This window comes from Lynx canadensis, chromosome A1, assembly GCF_007474595.2.
Source record: "Lynx canadensis isolate LIC74 chromosome A1, mLynCan4.pri.v2, whole genome shotgun sequence".
In the NCBI taxonomy this organism is placed as follows: Eukaryota; Metazoa; Chordata; class Mammalia; order Carnivora; family Felidae; genus Lynx; species Lynx canadensis.
The window spans coordinates 28,643,681-28,662,712 of NC_044303.2; the positions used below are offsets into that span (position 1 = coordinate 28,643,681).

The following is a 19,032-nucleotide window of genomic DNA, read 5'->3' on the forward strand; positions in this document are numbered from 1 at the left end:
TTTGTGAAGAAGGGAATTAAGATAATGAGTGTGAATGACTAAGATGGTGAATGATAGAAAAGCTCCCCAAGGAGAAGGATGTGCATGGGCAAGGCCCCTGAGGTAGGAAGAGCTTGGAATCTTTTAAGGACTAAAGTAAGCTGAGTGTGACTAGAACAGTGTTTGGGTGGAGAAGAGTGAACACTGGAGGCCTGGAGGAATGAGTGGAGGCTAGAGTACGTAGGACCTTACAGGCCACAGGAAGAATTTTCACACTTACTCTAAATGCAGTGAGAAGCTACTGAGTGGGGTTGAGCAGAATGACATAATCTAATTTATCTGTTAAGAACATTACTCCAGCTGGCAATGTGGAAAATACATTCAAAATAGCATGAATGAATGAATAGAATGAACAAATGAATAGAGTGAATGAATGAATGAATGTAGGGAGCTCAGTTGTGAGACTATTGCAGGTACATATTCTTGCTGCACAAAGTCTGTGGATGAGCAGTGTTGGTGCCACTTGGAAGCATCTTAGAAATGCAGAGTCTCAGACCCCAGCCCAGACCTACCAAATCATTCTGCATCTTGTTAAGATCTGAGAGGTGATTCATTTGCTCATCAAAGCTTGAGAACCACTGTTCTAGACAAGATAAGATATTCCTTTGGTTTAAGATGATTCCAGAGACATTTGACAGACTTAAGATCTATTTTGGAGATAGAAATGAGAGGAATAGTAATGAATTGAGAGGGAGTCAGAAGTACTGAGGATGACTGGGGTCACTGCCATAAACACCTGGGGACATGTAGATATCATTAATTCATTAGAAAAATTAGCTGAGTACCTACTTAGTGTGAGCACCGTTCTAGACACTAGCAATACAGTAGTGTACAAGACAAGCTTCTTGAGCTAACATTTCCAGTCCGGGAGAAAGGTAACACAAAAGCAAATAAATTGACGGAATGTTAAATGGTAATATATGCTTTGGAGAAAGATAGGGTTAGCTCTTGATTTTTCCTCCTGAAAAAGGTCTTCCTCCCCTAGTCTTTCCTATCCATTTGCTCAAGGAATTATCTAGAAGTAACCTTTGATCTTTCTTTTCCTTTACCCTCCCTTATCCAGTTCGTGAGCCAGTTTTGTCAGCTTTACTTGCAAAACAAGTTGAATCTGTCTTTCTCCACTTGTACCTACCTAATCTAAGCCATCACTGTCTCTTGCCTGGATTCTGGAAGTAGCATTCCAACTGGTTCCCAGTTTCCATCCTTACCCCTTCCCTTATAATTCACTCTCCATACCTATGTATTAGTTCATGTCACTTCCCTGCTAAAAAATCTTGTAATGGGGCTCCTAGGTGGTTCAGTCGGTTGGGCGTCCAACTTTGGTTCAGGTCATGATCTCACGGTTCATGAGTTCAAGCCCCACGTCGGGCCCTGTGCTGACAACTCAGAGCCTGGAGTCTGCTTCAGATTCTGTGTCTCCCTGTCTCTCTGCCCCTTCCCTGCTTATTCTCTCTCTCTCTCTCTCTCAAAAATAAATAAATAAATAAATAAATAAATAAATAAATAAATAAATAAATATATAAATATAAATACAAATATAAATCTATACACACACATATATATATATATATATATATATATATATATATATATATATATATATATATAAATGGCTCCCTATCGAATAGAATAAAATCCCACTTCTTCACCTTGACTTGTAAACTTGGTTGGTTAGACCCTACTTACTTTTATTTCTTTATCTTGTATATTCTTCTCTTGCCTACAACACTTGAACACATGGGCTGCTCCTCAGATATCCTAAGCTTATATGTACTTTAGGGGATCAGCTGTAGCAGCTCTTCTCCTGGAATGCCCCTTCTGGAGTCTTGATAGCACTGGCTCCTCGTCATCTAGATCTCAGCTTAAAGTTACCTGAGGAAAGGTCTTCACTTCTAAATCAATGTCAATAACCACCCAGTTAGTATTACCTCACCCTATCTTAATTGTGTGTAGAGAACATCACTGCTTGATAATTTTCTTTATTTTGTTAGTTGTCTAACTATATGTTGCCGGCTTTCTACCTACTTTTCTAATCTACCTTCCAATCCTTCTGTCTCCACACTTCTGAAATGGGAGTTCCAGAAGAGTGGAAACCTTATCTGTCTCGTTCACTGGTCTCTCTCCTGACATGTGCCAACACTCAGTAAATGTTTGTTTATATGTTGAGTGGATAAACAATCAATCTCCTGGATACCAGTGTCTCCTCTTTCAGTATAGTTTGCATATTATTGCCATATTGTCCTTCTTTAAATATTGATTTCATTCTGTTTCCCTGAATTGAGGGTATACAATGGATCTTAATTGCTTGCTACTGTGTGTTTCTGTGTGTGCTTCATATCTCTGTCATATTTATTAATTGGTAATCATTCCAGCCCTCTTAGTCTCTCTTGCATCTGTCATCTTATGACATATTTAGTGGGCCAAAGAGAAGAGAAAGATTCTAAGGTTATTAGAATCTATGTCATATAAGTTAGCAGTTATTTATGTACACTGACGACTTGTCTTCTGTGCTCCCTGTGTATGTGTCTTGCCTCCTTTTGAGAACTGTGAGGGACAACTTCTCATATTTTCTTTGCGAATTTATCTTAGAGGAACTGTCACAGTTCTTGGACTATGAGAATGCTCAATAAATACTCATTTGATTGATTTGAATTTCTATCCTCTGTGCTTGTAGAATGCCTTTCTTTATAAGATATTTGAGCGTATAGCAGAAATACCAATGCCTGCTTCCTTCTATTGGGGTTCTGCTCTTACTGCTTAGCACCATGCATTTTCCTGATCTGCCTAATGATTTCCTTAGGATGGACTCCTAGCAGTAGGGGAGGAGAAAATTCAAGGCCCCATTTCCCTAAATCAATTTCAAACTGAGAGAAATATAATCCGTAATGTTGGGACTAAAAGCATGAGCATCAGAATCAGACAGACCTGGATTTGAATCCTGGCTGTGTGACCATGAACATGTTGCTTGGCTTTTCTGAGACTTGGTGTCTTGATTTGTGAAGTTGGAATAATCAAAATACTTACCTCATAGAGCTGTTATGGTAATTAAATGAAAGAACACAGGTAAATACCTAGCATAGAGCTTGGCAGGAAGGTATAAGAAATCAGTAAGTGTTATTTATCGCTATGACTACATATGACTATGGAATTTAGCTTTTTGACGACTTCTACTCTTCCCACTTGTTAAAAGAGTCACATTCCGTTAATAGAGTATTCCACCTCTAAGAGAAAACTTTAAAATGGGGAACTAGCATGGGAGTGGTTTCCATTTTTAACAGTCTGTCTTCTACAAAAGGATGGCAACAACTCTCAGCATCAATAAGTGGTAAGGACATGAGGACATTCCTAACAAGAGCAGATATAGTTGAAACTTTTTTTTTTAATTTTTTTTTTAACGTTTATTTATTTTTGAGACAGAGAGAGACAGAGCATGAAGGGGGCAGAGAGAGAAGGAGACACAGAATCGGAAGCAGGCTCCAGGCTCCGAGCCATCAGCCCAGAGCCCGACGCAGGGCTCGAACTCACGGACCGCAAGATCGTGACCTGAGCTGAAGTCGGATGCTTAACCGACTGCGCCACCCAGGCGCCCCGAAACTTTTTTTTTTTAAGAGAGAAAGAGTGCATAAGAGCTGAGAAGAAGGGAGGGAGAGAGAGAATCTTAAGCAGGTTCCATGCTCAGCACAGAGCGCCACGTGAGGATCCATCTCATGACCCTGAGATCATGATGTGAACTGAAATCAATAATTGGACGCTCAACTGAGCCATCTAGGTGCCCCTAGTTGAGACTTATTAATAAACCTTGGTTATAATTTAGGTTTCGAAGGTTTTAAAGGACTGAAAGGGGGATAAAAGGAGAAAAACAAATGAGTGATTAACACCAAAGTATGGTGTTGTATTCATCTGTCTTTAAAAACCATACTTCTGAAGAACCACTGGCAAAATCGTTGTTTTTATACTTAGTTTATTGCCTTTGATGCCATTCTTCAAATTTGAAATAATTAATATTGTACTATAACATCTATATTTAAGTGTAAAACTGTAGAACAGAAAAAACAAGCTGTAGAAGGCTAAAAGTTATTATGAAGTTCCTTTTAAATAAAAAGAATGCGTTTAGTGTATTTTATGTAAATTAACCTAGTGTACTTAGAAGTAACTTTTTTAAAAACCTTTCTGTCAGAAGTTGTGCTGTATTTGTTTGCTGTATGTAAACATATATATATGTATATATGTATGTTTTCATTAACAATAAGCTGAAACAGTACAACTTTGAGAAAGTACATTTTGGCAAAAGATTCTTCTGGTTTGTTTTACCTCCACAAAAGTCTCTTTTTGTTTAATGCTCCTTGTGTAATTACAGGGTGTAGGAAAGAACAAGATTGTTGACAGATTCCTTCACCTGCTCAACAGACCTCGAGAATACATTCAGCTGCACAGGTAAGAGTGTAAGACCCACAACCTCTTGAGATGTAGTTTAATTATTTATTTTTCTCCCAGTACAATTTAAAAATACTTTTTTAAAAGCCCATTTTATAAGCCAGTTTTATTTCTGTTCCTCCTGTCCTTATCTTTCTCCTCCTTAAAAGGCAATAAAACATGGCAAAATTTATTTTTAAAGTGACTAATGCTTTATAAACATGAATAAATAGATATTTTGTGGACAGAGAGTGATGAACATTACATTCTAGGAGCAGATTTCATCAACATAAAGGCCCTTAAATTGGAATAAAAATATTAGAGGCTAAGCCCATTCACTAACAGGAAGCTAAAATAGCTCACAAGGAGAAACAATATACTATATGATCTCAGGAATGAGGTAATAAACCAAAAATATAGAATAAGTTATTAGTCTCCTTGACTTCCTTATAAACACTTTGTGGATTATTTAGTTTTGTGTGGTCAGAATGCTGGTTCAGGGATAGCTTTTAATCAAATAGATTTTCTTGACATGAATTGTTTTTACCTGTATCAGTCAACCTGCTCTCAATCTTTCTAAAATAAAAGTAAGTAGCAGATCCACCAAAATAGAGACAGAGACAAAGAGATGGGGAGAGAGAGAGAGAGAGAGAAATAGAGAAATCAAGGAATATACCAAGTAATAAGCAGGTTAAAACTAGATTTAATTGTTATTTTAATCCCAGGAGATAAAACATATTGTGTAGTGGGTGTTACTCAGTTACTCACTTAAGCATCTGACTCTTGATTCATGCTCAGGTCATGATCTCACAATTCATGAGATCAAGTCCTGCATTGGGCTCTGCACTGACAGTGTGGAACCTGCTTGGAATTCTCTTTCTCCTTCTCTCTTTGCCCCTTCCCCACTCACACTCTCACTCTCTCAAAATAAATAAACATTTAAAAATATGTATGTATTGTGTAGTGGAAAAAACATTGGACTGAGTTGCAAGAATTAGTTTCTCATTTGAGTCCTTCCATTAAATAATATGTTCTTGGGAGAAAAATGTAAGAAAAAAGAAAGCAGAATTAATGAGTCATGAAAGAAAGAGAACCAAAGTAAAGCTGAGAGATAGTAAAAAACAAAAAAACAAAATCTCCGTCTTGGGATTTATACCTCTGGCTATTATGGAGATGGAGTAAGTGGTACCAGATTAGTCCTACCATAGTAAAGAATTATAAAACTGCACAAGACTCACAAATACTGGGAAACTTACAACTACCTGGGATCTGTGAGCTAAACAAGTACCAGAGGTCCCACATGATTAGGAGCCTCCATTAAACACTCCTGGCATTCGGAAGATATTCTATAGAGTGTGTGCTTTAGAAATAGAACCAATCTATCTGTAAAATAAAAGCTGCTTTATGCTCATCCTTAATAAGTTTAACTGGGTGTTGTATGGAAACCAATTTGACAATAAATTTCATATTAAAAAATAAAATAAATAAATAAAAACGAAAGAAAAAAGCCTTGAGAAAACAAGGATGCTTGCTATTTAGCAGTATTTTTGGACGTTTTTCTCATGCACAATGACTTTAAAAATTAAAGGGATGGATGTTAGGGGGGAAATGTCTTTAAAAGATCCGTCTAATTCACAAGTACATTAACTGCCTAGCCAAACAAACTTCACATGAAATGAAGGAAGACTGTAAAATCCATTCAACAATATGTAGCATCCATAATGTCAAGCATTCAATAGAAAATTACTAGACATACAAAGAAGCAGGAAAATTGGTCAGTAGAAATAAAACCCAAAATGACAGATGGTGGAATTAGCAGACAAGGACTATAAAACAATTGCCATAAATATATTCAGGCATTTAAAGGAGAAAAAATGAGTATAATGAGGGAATAATTAGGAATTCTCAATATAGAAATGGCAACTCTAAAAAAAGCAGTCTCACATATGAGCAATCGGAGTCTCAAAAGAAAGAAAGAATGAGTCAGAACAATATTTGAAGACATAATGGTGGAAAAATTCCCAAATTTGATGGAAAGCATAAAATCACCAATCCAGGAAACTCAGTGACTTTCAAGTAGGATAAACAGGAGACCTCAACAAAGTACACTATATTTAAATTGTTGAAAATTGGAAGACAAAAATCTTTAAAACTGCCAGAGAGGAAAAAAGACATATTACAGGGGAAAAAACATATTACAGAAGGAAAATGATAAAAATGACTGCTGATTTTTCATATGTAGTAAATATAAACCACAATTCAGTGAAATGATTATTTTCAAAGTGCCAAAAGAAGAAAAAAAAGTGAGAAGTGAGTGTCAAATAGTGTGTTTGGAAAAAAAAATCTTTAAAAATAGATATTTTCGGGTAAACCAGAGCTGAGGGTATTTTTTCAACAGCAGACCTGCATAATATAAATAAATTACAGCGCAGCATTTTCCATGAACATAGATACAAAAATCTGTAAAGAGTATTAAAAAATCAACTTCCAGAATATATAAAAAGGATAATACATCGTAATCAAGTGACTTTTATCCCGGGATTGTAAGGTTGACTTAACATTTGAAAATGAAACAATGTGACTCATTCAATCTATAGCATAAGGGAAAAGCTATGTGATCATCTCAATCATTGCAAAAAAAAAAAGTATTTGGTAAGATTTAATACCCATTCATGATAAAATGTTGTAACACATTACAAATAGCAGGAAACTTCCTCAACTTAAGAAGAGACATTTATGAAAAACCTGCAGCTAACTTATATTTAATGGTGAAAAGCTAAATGCTCTCTTTCTATAATGGGGGAAAAAGCAGAGATATTCACTATTCAGCATTATGCTGCAGGCCCTAGTCAGTGCAATAAGACAAAAAAAACTAAAGCTAAAATACATATTTAAATGAAAGAAGTAAATTGTCTTTATTTAAAGATGACATGATTGTATATATAGAAAATTCTAGGAAATCTACAAAAAAAAAAGCCATCAGAATAAGCGAGTTGAGAAAGATCACAGGATACTAGGTCAATGTGGAGCATCAGTTTTATTTTTATATAATAGCAATGGACAAAGAAAAGTAATTTTTAAATATTATTTATAATAGGATAAAAACATAAAATACGTAGGAATAAATTTAACAAAATATGTGCAAATTTTAATTTGCTGATTTTAATAGGGCATAGCAAGGCCATCTCAATCCCTTAACTTGCATAGGTCACCTGCATAGTTTTGGAAAATTTCTAGCCTATTCCTTCATCTTCTCATGGTTCTTCTTTCTATGAATAATAACTTATATAAACCTGGGAATTTCAACTCACCTTTTTTAGGAATTTACTATGTCAAGATTATAGAACTCTGTGTTTTAGGGGATTTAGAAAGGAATAAGAAACATGATTTCTATCTTTAAAGAGCTATAATACTGTCCTTGTTTATAGTTATTTCAATATTTTATGTTCCCCTGAATCTGAAGAACTACCTTTTCCCCTCATCTTTAAGCTTTAAAACAAGTTTTTCTTCCTACATGGACAAAGTTTGAAGAAAATAATGAAAGAATCAAAGTTTGACTAGTTTGCTAGTTCTCACCTGAATAACTTTTGTTTATAACATCACAGTTATAGTTTTTGAGCCTTAAAGCACATGGCAAGACCCATATTTTATATTTTTAAGGATGATAGAGTGAGCATTACAGTTGTTCATTCTTAGAATTTGTGCTATTTTATTTTGGTTGCATTGTGTTTAGTTTCTACTGTTTAGTGGTGCCCTTAAAAATATGTAATTACTTGGAAGTTTTAATTAGTTTATATTCCCATGCCACTTAAGCATACAATGTCAATTTGAGCAAAAATTGAATATGAATTTAAATTTTAGATTTTAAAATAAGCAGAAAGCCAACTTATTTTAAAGATGACATCAAAGATTGAAATTGGCTCACAAATTTATGCCCCAGAAATAAGAGTCCCTTTGTATGATGGGACAGTTTTTCCATTTCTATATATTGGACACCAAAATACTTTAAAAGAAATAGGCTGTGTTAGGCTGAATTATATCAATTAATTTTGATTGTGAATTATGGAGGTTACTTAGCACAATCAGTAAAAAAGAAGACAAAGAAATAAAACAGGTACTTAGTAATTATTCCTGGGTGTATGTCATCATCACACTGATTGTAAACAGGCCTTTGTTTATTATTCATTATCTTCAATAGTTCTAAGAGGTTTTGATAAATCTTATTTTTCTAGGAATTATTCATTGTCTTCTAATTATTGGTATAAAGTTGTTATAATATCATCTTATGATATTTTAACGTCCTTAGGCTCAGTAATGATATCTTCATTTTTATACCTGGTATTGGTTACTTGCCTTCTCTTTCTTTTATTCGTGATCAGTTTTTCCAGGAGGTTGTCAATATTATTGGTCTGTTCAAGCAACCAACTTCTGGTATTGTTGAACCTCTTTTGTGTGTTTCTTTTCTAGTCAGTATTTTCTGATTTTATCTTGATTATACCCTTCCTTTTATTTCCTTTGGATTTAATCTGCTTTTCTGTTTTAAACTCTTTTATATGAATGTTGAAGTAATTGACTTTTTACCTTTTATTTATATATGTTTGAGGGTATCTATCTTTGGGTCTCCCTTTGGCTCTCATTTCTTTCATCTCTGATTAAGAAAGGTAGACAAGGTAATTTGTAGCATCTTTTAGCTCTATATTCCAAAATCTTTGAATAAGCAAGAAGAAGATGGTATTCAAGGTACTTTAGAAAGTTGGGAAGATTAGCGGTGCCTGGGTATCTCAGTCAGTTAGGCGTCTGGCTTCGGCTCAGGTCATGATCTCACAGTTCATGAGTTCAAGCCCCATGTTGGGCTCTGTGCTGACAGCTCAGAGCCTGGAGACTGCTTCAAATTCTGTGTCTTCCTCTCTCTCTGCCCCTGCCCTGCTCATTGTCCTCTCTCTCTCTCAAAAATAAATAAGTCATTTTTTAAAAAGTTCAGAAGATTAGGGAGAAATACCACATGCATTTTCTGCCTACAATACATTTTATACCTACTTTTTGTCTTAAGATAACAAATGATCCATTAATAGTAAAGAATTGTATTCTGCTTATTTGTGTTCTGTGGTAATTTTGACATTGGCCACATAAATGTATAGATGTGTTATCTATGAAAAAACTTTCTAAGTTAAAAATGTAATAACAATTTCAAAGCCTAATATTTGTATAAATTTTGTTGATAGCACCCATTGCTACATTACTGACTGATGATTTATTATAAATAAAATATCTACTCACTGTAACAGGGACTCAGGTATCTCTATTTGGCAATATTTGATACTGAATTTGTTATATAAAGTTTGAAGTAAAAACTCTCCATTTCTATTTGAAATATGTAATATTAATGGATTTTTATTAATTAAATTTGACATTCTCACAAAGTTCAATGTGGGGAGTTTTTTCATTATACACAGCTTTGGGGCTATATTTGACATAAAATTTAAAGCCATAAAATTGCTTTAAGAGAAACATATGTTTTAAAAGACCTAAAAATAGCAATCAAAAAAATATCCTGGACTTCTCTGATCTATGGGTGACTTACATAACATCTTTACTTTGTTTATTTTAGATTCCTTTTAATGGATTTGTGCTATTACCATCTAAATAATCAGTCACATTCAATTTACTTTATAGATGCCATTCCAACGAAATTAGTTATGGGCCACTCAAAACATAATCTTGATAAGCAAAACCATCACCAAACGTACATGAATAAAACCTACAACCCGTGTATTTTTTAACTATTACCATCTTATGTTTTAATGATCAGATCCCATAAAATGAGGAAGCTGGACAATTTAATTCATGTCTTTAGTTAAAATCAGGATGTTGTCCTGAGTATGATTTAGGTAATTTAAAAGATTAATGGATGTAATTACTTTTACAGTGCGTATTGCAAATAGAAGAGACTACATGGCTCATGTTTGTGAAGTACATCTGTTTACTTGTTTTTCCACAATGTCATGTTACTTTGATGTTCAAGAGGACACTTGATATGTCACCTTTTGCAGCTCTACTTCCTCTGTGGATAGAAGTACACTTCTATGTTAAGAATTATCTTAAGGCTTTGAAATACTTATTTTACCAGGTTTTTTTTTTTCATTTGCTAACTTTCAGATATGAAGATGATGGCACAGGTCATCATTAGCATGACCTATATGCTCTTGGTTATTTTTTTTAATAGTGATGCCCATTGTAAATATAGAGTTCCCAGGTTCTCTGTATAGTTCAAACTTTTTTAGTGGGATCTTCCTCATGTATGCTCACCTTATTTCAGACTGGACCATTCTATGTCCTACTCACAAGTTTTGAACTTGCATCCATGCCTGTCTTTATTTTGTCATCGAAAATGCACTGTGTTTCTCATGGGGCGCCTGGGTGGCTCAGTCAGTTAAGTGTCTGACTTTGGCTCAGGTCATGATCTCACAGTTCATGAGTTCGAGCCCCACATCAGGCTCTGTGCTGACAGCTGAGAGCCTGGAGCCTGCTTTGGATTCTGTGTCTCCCTCTCTCTCTGCCCCTCCCTTGCTCACACTCTGTCTCTCTGTCTTTTTCTCTCTCTCTCCCAAAAATAAATAAATATTTTAAAAATTTTTGATAAAATAAGTAAAATGCACTGTGTTTCTCTCCTAATCCTTCAAATTTGGCCCAGTTTTACTTCTACATGGAATCTTTTCTGATTTGTCATTCTGGGTGTAACCATCCCTTCCTTTGAAACTCCATAGTATGGACTAAATGTGTACCATTGTGAAAGAAAGAACGTGAGTTTCAGAGATCAAGTCCTATCTTTACCATTAACTTTTTGGTGGCCTTGAACTTCTTGAGTCCTATTTTCCTTACTTATCAAATTTAAATAATAATATTTCAATATTATTATTACAGATAATATTCAATAAGATTATTATGGATGGTTGTGAAAATTAAAGGAGAGAATGTATGGAAAGGAGCGTTCACATGTCTGACATATTTTAGGCACTTAAATATGTAGGCAAGCTAATAAATATTAGTTTCTTGCTACATGCCCCACTTTTTTTTATCTCACTCTGATTTGCATTATAGTTAATTTCTATATCTCATTTCCATCCACTCTACTTTCCCCAGGCAAGCCTCCCCATCTAAATAGGGAATTTTTTGAGGGCAGGAGTCTGGTTTATTCATTAGATATTAATTCATTTATCTAACTTGTATTTATTAGATTCTTACTGTTTGTCAGTGGCTGTCTTAGCACTGATGCCCTATAGATGATGATACTGATCTTGACCTAAAGGAGCTTGCTTGCTTGTCAGTGGGTGAGACTACAACATTTGCCATACAGTGTTGAATATAAGCTATGAAAAAGGCACTTGCAGGTTCTGTGGGAACCTTGAAGAGAGGTGCCCAACAGTCTGTGTACCCATGTGTGATATGGGAAGGTGTCTGGAGAAGGTGGCACTCAAACTGAGTATGAAGGGAGAAGTAGGAGTTCTCTAAGTGTAGAGCAGAGCATGGGACATCATGGTTATTAAAAACATACTATCTAAAAGCCAGGAGGTGAGAGAGGCAGCATGGTATGGCATGGGTTGTATGTGCATAGATGCAAGAGTTGTTGCCAAGAGGAAGATACGGGCACAGCATAATTGAACATGTAAGACATCCTCAGGCTGAAGAAAACTGAATATGACAGTATAAACTTAGAAATTCACAAAGTCCCAGAGGGAAAATCGATGTATCGACAGAAAATAGAAGAACTGAAAGCTTTTCTAAGTCTCATAGAAAAAATTATTTTTGAGCCATCAAGCCATCCTTAGCACTGATAAGAGCATTAGAGAATTGGAGGCACGTCACGTGTCAGCTGCTACGCAAAACCCTCTGAGATACTCCTGTCTCACCCTACCCATTATGAATTTGAAAAAGCTATTTTAGAAGCTGCTATTTTATCAGCAGTTGGACAGTAGTTCTCCCACTAAGAATGCCTTCTGCTGCTTCTTTTTCACTAAAGGATTTATGTCAGTCCCTCCAACCTTTCCATGTAGATCTTTAGGCTTGTAATAATTTTTTACTCTTTTCCGGATGATCTTCAAATCCACTTATATTTCCATATTATTTTGGTTTCTTTATTTAACAAATATGTACATAGCAGCTACTCTGTACTGAGCATTGCTGTAAACTCTTTTCAGATTGTAACTCATTTCTGCCCACTGCAACTCTACAAGATCAGTACTATTCCCATCTCTGTTTTGCCAGTGAGGACACCGAGGCACAGAGAAGTTAAATAACTTGGCTGAGGTTACAGAGTGGGCTTCTTACAATCTGGGGTCAGCCATGTGTTCTAATCACTGCACCGTGTTGCTTCTTGACTTTGTTGTGCTAATCAAATAGTATTTTAGTGATGATAGTGTTTTAGTAAATTCCTTACTAAAGTACCAGCCATGTGGAAAACTGTCATATAAGTCTTACTTTCTAGTCTTACTTTCTTACTTTCTAATCCATGTATAGACTAGCTTGATTTTTTTACTTCTACCATCCTATTTCTAATCCTTGCTCAACTTGACCCCAAGTTCTTTCCTTTGGCCAGTTTTCCATATTTTTCCATTTTTTCAATAGTAATCTCTTAATGAAATTTCTTTTTCTGTTTTCTTGACCACTTTTCCAGATTATTAAACTGACTTTGCCTCCTCATCACACCTCCCCTGGGGTGTATCATCATCCATCACCCAGGTAATTCATAAAAACATTAACCAAATTAATTCTCGTGGCCTTTTACGTGATGTCCCTCCTGGGCCGACACTGCTTCTGACCTCTCGTGCTCCCGCCGCAGGTTGAGGGTTAGAGAGGTGGCTGAGTCAAAGCTGCACACACACCCCTGAAACTAGGAGAATCAGCAACCAGCATGCTCTAGGCTATTTTGGAAGAGAAGACTGGAAAGAAGGAGGAGCTTTCATTTCTACTTCCTAAGTCCCAAGCTAAATAAGCTTGAGAACCACCAGTGCCTTGTGCATTTTTTCTTAGTTCTCTTCCATCCCTTGCCATTAGAGAAGAGCTACATTCCTTTCAAGTGTTATGTACTTTTTTTAGATTGAGAAAAACTTTAAAAATCCAAAAAATGTAAATAGAACTATGTAACACCTACCCAGACTTACCCCTGAGATTTAACAACTGTTAATATTTTTCTCAAATTTGATTCTACTCTTCCTTTTACAGAAATAAAATACTGTGATTAGAGCTCAAGTCCCCTTCAGCCACCACCCCAATCCTGTCTCCCCTTCTTCAAGTCAATCACTAATGTCAGTTTAGTCTATAACCTTCCAACCCTTTGTGGGTGTTTTTCTTTTAACTTGTAAAAGACATTTTTGTTAAGAGAATTATTATCTCACACTGACTTCCATTATAGAATTAGTGATACTCTGATGGGAGAGAGATCAAAAAAAGTTTCAGTCCTTAGCTGTAATAAAAATCAACTCAAACTTACAGTTGTTTCAATATCAGATTCTCTGAACATGCTTACCGTCACATCCTAACCACTTAATCTGCTCTTCTCTCTTTGGGCCTCTCCAACTAGCATCAGTGGCTGGTTTCTCACAGCACCCTGAGAAGCAGGGAGAGTGAAGAAATATCTTGAGCTGGTGCCTTATACTTCTCACCAGTCTTTTTACTTATTAAAATCTAAAATGCTTCATAAAGCGTGGCTCCTTATAAGGAAGGCAGGTATTGCTGTGGCCAGACACTCCAGATGATGCCAACAGTGACAACATGAGCAGACGGGGCTGGCATGACATGTTTAGATCAAGTAAGCCGATTTGTGTCTCACTGGGATTGCTCACTTCACAGCTCCATTAAGTAATTTCTATTAACTGAGATGTAGCTATAATATTTCATACAGGAAGAACGAAGAACATCGCTAGAAAAATCTAAGAATTATTGTTTGCATTTTTACATCATTCATGCCTTCAGGCCGCCAACAAATATCTAGGCTAGGTATTCTAGAACCAGAGCCAGAGATAGAAATGTTTGTGTAAGTAATTTTAGAGGGAGAGCTTTGAGGTAAAACTTGCAGGGAGGCCAAGGAGTTAGGATACAGCTGTGGAAAAGAGAGGTTTTAGGCCATCTGGCCTCAGCCAGAGAGCTCTGGAGCATGAATGGCACTGCTCAGCTATCCCATTTGGAAGCAAGATGGGCCAGCCTTTTTTGCCCCCATATCAGTAAGTCATTGGTTACGGGCTGTCCCCTAGGGGAGGTTAAGGGGGACCCTCTAACTCCCAGGCATTTCTGGGCAGAGTAGCTCCCCAGTGGTGGAGGGCAGTTCTTTGGAGAAGGGTGCAGCTATGAGTTGTCAGAAGTCATGCTGCAGTAGCCGGGGGCCAGGTGTATTTGGTGGTAAAGGAGATCTGTGCAGGGTGCCAATGGCATATACCGTAAGGAACCTTTACTGAGGGACAGCACAGTCCATAGCACTGTTCTAGGCCTTGAGAAATACAGCATTGAACAAGACAGCTGAGGTCATTTCTGTCATGAAGCTTTCTAGTGGTAATGAGGAAATATGCAGTAAATAACACAATAAACAGGGAAGTATCAATGCTCTGAAGGAAATTATGTGAAAATGTTTTAAAGGCTTATGTGATAAGGAGTGAATGGGTAAGCTTGGCAGCAATGACCATCTTCATAATTATGGTGGAATTTGCAATAAGACATTCCAGCATTTCAGTAGCTTTGTCTGTTCTAGAGATTCAGTGGATGAATTGACCCAGTGTAAGATGAATCCATAAAAGATTGCAGATGACCATGAGCTGTGAGAACATGGGCTAGTGATAGGTTGGAATAACACTCCAGCCAACAGCCTGAGGTCCCAGGCCTAGCTGGGGTCTGACCCAGGGTGATAGGATTAGAGGAAATAGGGTACCAGGGATACTGATACTAAGGGGAGTATTCGTGTGATAATCAGAAAATGGAGAGAACAGAGGCAGAAGTATATGCAACTTGTTATAAATACCCAAATAGCAGATTTAAAACCTCTATGGGCAATACCAGTGAGTCATGTGCCTTATCCCCTGATTAGAATAGGAAGTCAGGAACTGAGCAGGGCTGAGCCTATAGCCAAGTGAAACTGAATAAAGCAAGAGACAGGACTATAAGCTTTGCACTCCGTACCAACAAAGGTGTCTTCTATATTATATACACACACGCATTCTGAATGTGAGGGTTTTGTTTTATTTTTAACCAACCTTCAGGGGCAGTTGCATATAATTGGATATCATTTTCCACCGAGGACTTCAGTTCTGCTGCTGCATCACTGGAACTAGTAGCACTTTTTACCGGTTTCTGCTCATAACTGGTTAAATGACAATAATGCTACAGTCCAGGCTATGAGTATGTTTTCAGATACAGTGTTTAGGAATGCCTTGTGTCAAAAATCAGGAACCATTTATTACACAACTGGGCTAAAATAAAATGGAAGCCTCACATTTTTGAAGGAAAGCATGAGTTTGGGTAACTTCTTTGAGCCCAAAGCTTATCAGACAGTTATAAAGATTAAATGATATATGTCACATGTAACTGGGACAGTGCCTGGTATGTGGTAAGGAGCCAGTTAAAATTAAACCTCCTGTCTATAAGTCTGTATCATCTTCTATCCATATATAGGTGAGAGCCACATCTTCTGCCCCTTCTTCTATTCTTAGCTTTAGATCTGCATTTTTCTTTTACAAATATCCACGTAAGTATCTCTGGGGCATTTCAAATCCAAAATATCCATCTCTTCTTACCAACTCTTCTTTTTCAATGTTCTCCAGCCCCCTTTCTAGACCTGGTTCATGGCAGGTGTCAGTAATGCAGTGTTAATTATGGAATTGGTGAAGGAAAGAATAGATGTTTCCTCTCTGTGCTTACAGAGCCCTGTATCCAGTCATCTGGCCTGTAAGCCCTGTACCTTTTGTCTTTCCCTACTCTTCACCTTGACAGTCATTCATTATGAAATCATGTCTTCATTTTTTAAAGTCTCCCAAATATCTTCCTCTTTTCCTTTCCCACAGCCACAGGCCATGCCTGGACTATTACATTCGTTTATTTTCCTGCACTCCAGAGTTGTAAACAAGTCCTTTCAATTCCATCCTTCTAATAGATATAGTATCTCCTTCCCTCCTTCTCTGGGCCATAATCCCATTCCTCTTCTCTTGCTTAGATTATTGTGGCAGTCTCCTGGCTAAGAACTCAGCCTCCAGTCTATCTTTCTTATGTTTCCCGTTGTTCCAGCCAATGAAGTTGATAACTTATTGTCCTGCTCAGAACCCTCTAATGACTCCCATTGCCAACAGCATCCAGTCTGTACTCCTTAGTTTGAGCCTCATCTGCTTCACTGGTCTTACTTCCAGCCTTTTTCTCCCACATACTTATGCTTAAGCCAAATGAACTGCTTATGATTCCCGAGTATCACGTGCAGCTCTTATAGCCTGGAGTGCCTTTCTCATCAACTCTGCCTGGGGAAGTCTTACTTAACCTACTTTTAACTAAGCTAGCCCTCGCATAATGGACAGTGGTTTTAAAGACTCTTGAAAAAGAACTCCAGTTTGAAAATAGTATTAACAATATAAGCATAAATGAAATGAAACCGACAGAAAATTATGTAAGTAAAACCATCAGATGGTGCATCTGATTTGATTGAAAAGAGAAAAGACTCTGGAGTAAGGTTACAGAGGACAACACACATGAATAATATTCTCTTCATAATGATTCAAAACAAAACATTGCTGCAGAGAAGTTGAAAGTGGACTTACACGAAGTCCTACAGGATGGCACCAGCTTGATACCATATTTAAAACCAAGACTTTTAAAATAAAGCCATGGGGCACTCTGGTGGCTCAGTCAGTTAAGCATCCACTCTTGGTTTCAGCTCAGATCATGATCTTGAGGTTTGTGAGTTCAAGCCCCATGTCAGACTCCGTGCTGACTGTGCAGAGCCTGCTTGAGATTCTCTTTCTCCCTCGCTCTGTGTCCCTTCCCCACTCGCTCTGTTTCTCTCTCAAAAATAAATAAGCTTAACTTAAAAAAATGTAAACTAAAGCCAGAATTATTTCAATATCTTGTTATGAGATAGGAACTAACAATGAAAATCTTTTATACTACAGTCTCACTTAAAATTTTATTGTAAAGTATTTCAAAGATCTGCCAAACCTACACATTCATCTCTTACAAAGTCAAGAGGTCAGTTTGTTGATGTGTGTTAAACGACATCAGAGAGATGCCTCATAAACAAATATTTTAAAAATGAAAAAAAATATATTTAATTTGGTCCTTCAAGGTAAAGGTCATGCTCTAACAGTAAAGTAGAAAATAATTACTTTAAAAAATCTCTGGAGAGAGCATTTTAAAATCAGATGTTTATAAGTGTTTCAGTTGCTAGGCTTTTTTGTTGCTGAAAATAATACATATCACCCTGTGATATTGTGATATAATAAGAAAAATATATTTCATCTTCATTCTCATTTCTGCCACAAGAGCTTCTAAAACCCCTGTAATTTCCTGCGAAATAAGGTATCTTTCTGTTATGACACTGATCTTCTTTCCCAGTTCTAAAACCCTTGTAATCTCTGGAGTGAGAAGACTCTTTTTTTATGCAAATAAGGTAACTCTTGGGGCCCTGGATAGCTTCAGACTGCCCCCCCCATTTCCTCAGGAAACCATGTGATTGGAGGGTTGGAACTTTCATCCCTGCTCCCTAGCTCTGGGGAGAGGAAAGGAGGGGTACTGAAGATTAAGTTAATCGCCAATCAATGATTTAATCAATTGTGTCCACTTAATGGAACCTCTGTAAAATCCCGAACAGTGGGGTTTGCAGGGCTTCTGGGTTAGCGAATACGCTGAAGTACTGGGAGGGTGCTGTGACAGAGAGGACATTGGTCCTCTCAATGCACAGCCCCTCTCGCCCCATTACTTGCCTTCTGTATCTCTTCCTTTTGGCTGTTCCTAAGTTGTAGCCTTTGTAATAAATCAGGAGTAGTACGTAAAGTGCCTTCCTGCGTTCTGTGAGCTGTTCTAGCAAATTATGGATCCCGAGGAGGGGATCGTGGAAACCCCTGACTCAGAGCTGGTCTGTCAAAAGTAGGGGAGGCCTGAGACTTGGAATTGGTGAGTGAAGTGGGGACAGTCTTGTGAAACAGAGCCCTTACCCACTGGGATCTGTGCTAGCTCCACTGTGTAGTTAGTGTCAGAATTGAATTACCTTGTAGACAGCCAGCTGGTGTATGCAGAAACTTAAGAGATTGTCGGGTCTGGAAAACCCACGTTCGGTGTCAGAGTGCTGAAATGTAGAAATAGATCATACAGTCCTAAAAGGTCTCTTCTATGCGCTAAAACAATGTGAAATACAATTTCCTCAAATGATTAAAAGCCTTATAAATGAAGATTTTCAATGATGTTTGAACCCATTGGTTCAAAATATAAAATGTGGCACTGATTTGTTTGCCAAACCACTGATAGACTTCAGGAAGGATGGAAATTCCCAAGCCTAATAGTACTAAAATCCTTTGTATGTTTGATAAATGAGTGAAAAGTATATGTCGTGCTATAGGG

General features: G+C 37.0%; 1 protein-coding gene across 2 annotated transcripts in view; it reads left to right on the plus strand.

Annotated features, from left to right (window-relative positions):
• Positions 1–19,032, plus strand: part of LOC115511098 (von Willebrand factor A domain-containing protein 8) — a 289,504-nt gene that overhangs the window by 107,389 nt on the left and 163,083 nt on the right. For both annotated transcript variants that reach the window (XM_030311601.1, XM_030311610.1), the window contains exon 14: positions 4,397–4,473. In XM_030311601.1, the coding sequence (XP_030167461.1) occupies positions 4,397–4,473 (77 nt within the window). The remainder of the gene's footprint in view (positions 1–4,396; positions 4,474–19,032) is intronic.